The sequence below is a fragment of the Gavialis gangeticus genome, unplaced genomic scaffold, assembly GCF_001723915.1.
Source record: "Gavialis gangeticus isolate Ggan-Ray unplaced genomic scaffold, GavGan_comp1, whole genome shotgun sequence".
Taxonomy (NCBI): Eukaryota; Metazoa; Chordata; order Crocodylia; family Gavialidae; genus Gavialis; species Gavialis gangeticus.
This window is the reverse complement of record NW_017729025.1, coordinates 133,951,842-133,956,755: the sequence shown is the minus strand read 5'-3', so window position 1 is coordinate 133,956,755 and position 4,914 is coordinate 133,951,842. Positions and strand designations below refer to the sequence as shown.

Sequence of the window (4,914 nt, the reverse complement as noted above, 5' to 3'; positions counted from 1 at the left end):
CCGCCAGGGCTCTCCTTGGCTCGCAGGCGGCTTGCAGCGGGGCGGGAGCTGCCGGCATCCGGGGAGGAGCGGCCGGGCCCGGCTCCATTCAAGTCATTGGCGCTGAGTCCCCGCCAGCTGAGCTGCCCAGGTAGGCGCGGTAGCTGCCCCCGCTCAGCACTGGGGGGGCGGGGGGTCAAGGGCAAGGGCAAGCGCAAGGGCGGCCCCCCGTGCAGGGGCTGGCAGGCTGCCCGCGGGGCCGCCGGGCGGGCAGGAGGGGTCGGGATGCTGCCGGCCATAAAGGGCGGCACTGCGGCAACGCGGGCTGCTTGCATGCGGCAGCCTCTCCCCCCTGCCGCTCCTCAGCCTCCTGCCCTGCCCGCCCAGCATGGCTCTCGGTAAGTCCCGGCTCGCAGGCGGCCCCTCAAGCCTCTCTTGCCCGGTGCCCCTGCTCCTCTGACTGCCGACTGAGAGCCACAGCCCCGGCACCCCCCCCCCCCGCTTCCCAGCCAGGCTCTCGAGAGCCTTTCAGGGGGGCCGCGCAGCGCAGGCGGCTGGCGAACAGGCTCCCGCCCTGCCCGAGTCCTTTGCCACAGAAGAATTGCGCCTGCACTCAGGAAATGGGTGTAAGCCAAGAGCTGGCCTTTCCCCCCACCCTCTCAGCGCTGGGGTGTCTCTAGCGTACCTGGCACAAAAACAAAAAAACAGGAAAAAAAAAAAAGGGCTGAGAAGTGCTGCCCCAGTGGCTAGAGGTTTGGGAAACAGCCTCTCTTGCAAACATTTTTATAAATCTCCTGTGAATGCGGAGACCTGAACATGTCACCTGCCCTGCCTGAGGAGACTGGTACTGGTATTTGCATGAATACTGTATGAAGTGTGCCTTGGATATCTTTATGTTGACTCCATCTTCCTCAGTGATGTAAACTGAACTTTTGCCACGAAGAAGATGACCCTGACTTGGCAACGTCCCCCATGTGAATCTCCTGTTCGCCTGAGTGGGAAATGCAGGAGCAGGTCTTGAGAGATGCCCTTTAGCATCAGCATACAATATTAGCTGGCCATATGTGTAACTTCTGACATTTCATTACATCATTGTTGCTATGATTTAGTGACTTGAAATCACTTCAGATACCCAAAGCATAAGAGTGACAGAGCAGCCATGGTGGTCCAGAAATTATTTTGTAGGGTAAGATCTGTTCTTAGACCAACTGTGTAGTTGGGATAAAGTTGGATAACGTTTTTGAATGTATGACATGCTTCCTCAGGTCAGTCTTCCTCACCTGACCCAAGGAAGAATGGCTTGCATTTGAAAGCTTGTCTAATTTTATCCCAACCACATAACTGGTGCAGTAAAAGGTATCACCCTTAATATATCCTTCCCTCTCACACTTGTATACCTGATACATGCTGAGTAACAAAGTACCATAAAGTAGTTTATTCCGGAAAATATTTCCTACTGAATTTCACTTTAACACAGTTTTGCAACAAAGACCATGATTCATTGGGAGAGTGATCAGACAATTATTATTCAGCTCTAGGTCCTCCCTTGTCGTCTTCAGCTAGTGATTTATATAAGAGACAGAATCATTTTCTGCTGGGATTGCTCGCACCCTTAATGGAGCTGATTTACTAGCTGTAAAACCTGTTTTGAACACCAGCTGAGGCTGCTTAGGAAGACCTTATTGCTGGCACATATATGTGTCAGTAACTGTTGCTGACAACTATGTCTACTGAGGTCAGTTGAAAGACTCCCATGGCTTCACTGAGGTTTGAAAACAAGAAGCTGAACTGAGTTCAGATGCTTTTAAGACAGTATGTTGTACTGTCATTTAAATACTAGGCTACCTGTTATAAAAGTTGTTACTGATTATACCTGATTTTGTGAAGGTTTAATATTTGGTTATCATACAGTGCTGCTAGACATGAGGAAAAGAGCATTGACAAAGGATCAGATCCGCAGTCCACTTGATGTAGCAGTCTCTCTAGTGACTGTAACTCAAAAGAAGAATAACAATATCCTGTAAATCATTTATAAGTTATACCTTATTATTGTAATATATTCTAAGTATGTCATTTTTTTAAAGAATGAGACTAAAAGCAAAAATTATTTTCAAAACAACTCTGAAAACAGGTGGATGTTTTATTGGAAAAACCTTTTAGACTGAGAACAACAAGATCACATATCAGATGGATTACATATAAATATCTGAATGCCTGCATCATGCTTTCAGAAATATTGTAATGCGAGGGCTGAGAAATCATGGATTGTGGGTAGATCCATGCTAGATTTAAGTATATAACAAACAGTAACCAAATATAGATTTAGATAATATTTTTTAAATCAGAAAGAATTCTAAAATGTAGGGTTCAGATCTGAACTTTCCTAAAGTTTGGCAGCACTTGAATCAATTTTTTTAGTTCCTGCTCAGCTCTATTTTTAACATATGTAATCAGAATGGAATCTGGTTTGTCACAGCACCTATCAAGGCATTTAAAAATACTTTATAGGGAAATATGTTAATTGCTGTTGGGCAATAGTTTGCATACAGTTGTTTTTTCCCTTTGAATTACTACCCTGTTTGTCAAATTCCCGATTAGGGCTAATATATTTGAATGAGTTATACATAAGCCAGTGAATTTATGGAGTTGCAGAATAAAGATACTGTCTACTGTAGTGCAGCCTTAATAAAATCAAAATGTTATAATAATTGAAGACCACTTAAATAGGGATGTTAAGTTGTAAGCATAACCTTAAAAGCAATAATTTAAAAAAACCTACAGTCCATACCCTGCCTCCTTCTGATGTGTAGCATAATTGCAGGATACGAGCCATTAAAAAAATTAAAAACCTTCACTGAGATGAATAGCAGTTTAACTCCTACCACATAGCTACTTCCACTGAACAGCATCTCTATTACTACTTTATCTATGGTAAACAAGGGATTAACAAGAGAGGCACTGAAACCATTTTTCAACTTGTCTATGCTTCAGAATTTGTTTACAGACAAGGAGGTGAATAAAAAGCAAGTCTGCACTAGTACAACTCTGTAATCTGTTAACTTCCTGTTCAGAATGAATACGTATAACTTACTCTGCTGAGTATGCATGACACTGCTAAAAAAACTGTCTCATTTCTAGTGCCCAGTTTCAATAAGTTTACAGGTACATAAATTTGAGAATGCTCAGTAATATGCCACATAGTGTACCTGAATCACATGGGAAAATATAAATAAATATCTTTATTCATCATGATACTTGCCTTCTCTGTATTCTTCTAAGAATAATCCAGAAGATAAATAGAAGATGATATTTTACACTTGACGAGTTTTCAGGACAGAATTACTTAACAGTAGAAATCTTTGTCTTAACTTCTGCCATGTGTATGTCATTCCGTTTCACATAGAGCTATCATTTTTGTTTCTAGTTGAACTTAAACCTTGGAAAACATACTTCCTTTGGAAAGTAACAAAGTCATGCAAATAGAGGGAATTCACCACATTTATAATTCACAAGTTAGTTCTGAGCTGCCAGACAAAGCTGTCCAATGACTTCCCTTTTTTCTTGCGTACAAACCCTGGTCACTCTACATTGACCTTAATTTCAGTACAAGTGCTGTGAAAAGTTAGTGTTTTTTGCAACTTTTAGTTATAATTCTTTGATTTATTTTTTAGCCGAGATGCCTCGACAATTTCCAAAGCTGAACATTTCTGAAGTTGATGAGCAGGTGCGGCTTCTGGCAGAGAAGGTGTTTGCTAAAGTTCTCCGAGAAGAAGACAGCAAAGATGCCTTGTCACTGTTCAGTGTGCCTGAAGACTGTCCTATTGGGCAGACAGAGGCTAAGGAAAGAGAACTGCAGAAGGAGTTGGCAGAACAACAGTCTCTGGAGACAGCCAAAAGGTTTGTTCAGTAGTCACTGTTTTCATGAATGGCACATAGACACGCATCACAAATATCATGGTAACTATCCATGATATTTCAGTGCAGAAGTGAAACAAAAGAGATGCTTGTCAGCAGCCTGTATTGTGTGCTTCAGAACTACATAATGTTTTACTGCACATTTGTACCTTGAGGTATGAATTAAATATGTATTGTCTCTATTTTATTCCCATCTTTGGCTCTTTATTGCTTTCAAGCTCTTTACAGGCCCTTGCACTGTTGTGTTGTTAAAGGAACACTTTATAATTGTGGTATTGCTAGCCGGTGACCTTTCAAAAGATTCCTTATCCTATAAATACATATTACAGAACACAAATAACTACCAAAGGAGCATGAATGGAGACCAAAGGGCAAACTGCAACACACCCCATACCCAGAAAGGATATGCATACAGTGCAAAGCAGTTCTGGATTGGCTTGGTCATGTTCTGAGTAGGGCACAATAAAACTTTAAGACCTTCTGAGAGGTGATCACCATTTGTACCACTTTGTAAGAATCAAAGACTGTTGCAGGTGCCCATCACTCCCACCATGTTTGGTCCACTTGGGATGGAAACATTATGTGCCAGTACTACACAATGAGTCTATTTCAGGATGAGTGAGTGTAGGTGCATTGAGATGTAGGACATGTGTTGGCTATTGGCCAGGCTTTGTAATGCCCCTTTACAGTCCCTGTTGAAGGTTATCTGGGTATGACCTAAGGAGTTATGGAAAGAGCCTGGACTGAGGGGCAAACCCTGAATTGTGCTTCTAGCAATCCATCTGGTATGCCCAGTAGGCAGACTTACCAGACAGCATAGGAACTGAGATATAAATGCACTCTGATATTCTCTCAGTATAAATAATCAGCATCATAGGTAAGGAAGTTGCATTTGTGAGAATGAAAAGAATGTTTTCAGAAGACAGTGGTGAGTGTTTTAACATATATAAAAATTGACAGCAGTCTCAAATGGTTGTGTACCCTCTGTAAAAAAAAAAAAAAAAAAAAAAAAAAAAAAAA

At 42.2% G+C, this 4,914-nt stretch overlaps 1 protein-coding gene across 1 annotated transcript in view; it reads left to right on the top strand.

Moving 5' to 3' along the window:
- Nucleotides 1-39: 39 nt before the first annotated feature.
- The window catches only part of AMPD3 (adenosine monophosphate deaminase 3), a 60,408-nt gene continuing 55,533 nt past the window's right edge, over nt 40-4,914 (top strand). The window contains exons 1-2 of the mRNA XM_019519585.1: nt 40-130; nt 3,651-3,876. Coding sequence (XP_019375130.1) covers nt 3,656-3,876 — 221 coding nt within the window. The 5' untranslated portion in view covers nt 40-130; nt 3,651-3,655. The remainder of the gene's footprint in view (nt 131-3,650; nt 3,877-4,914) is intronic.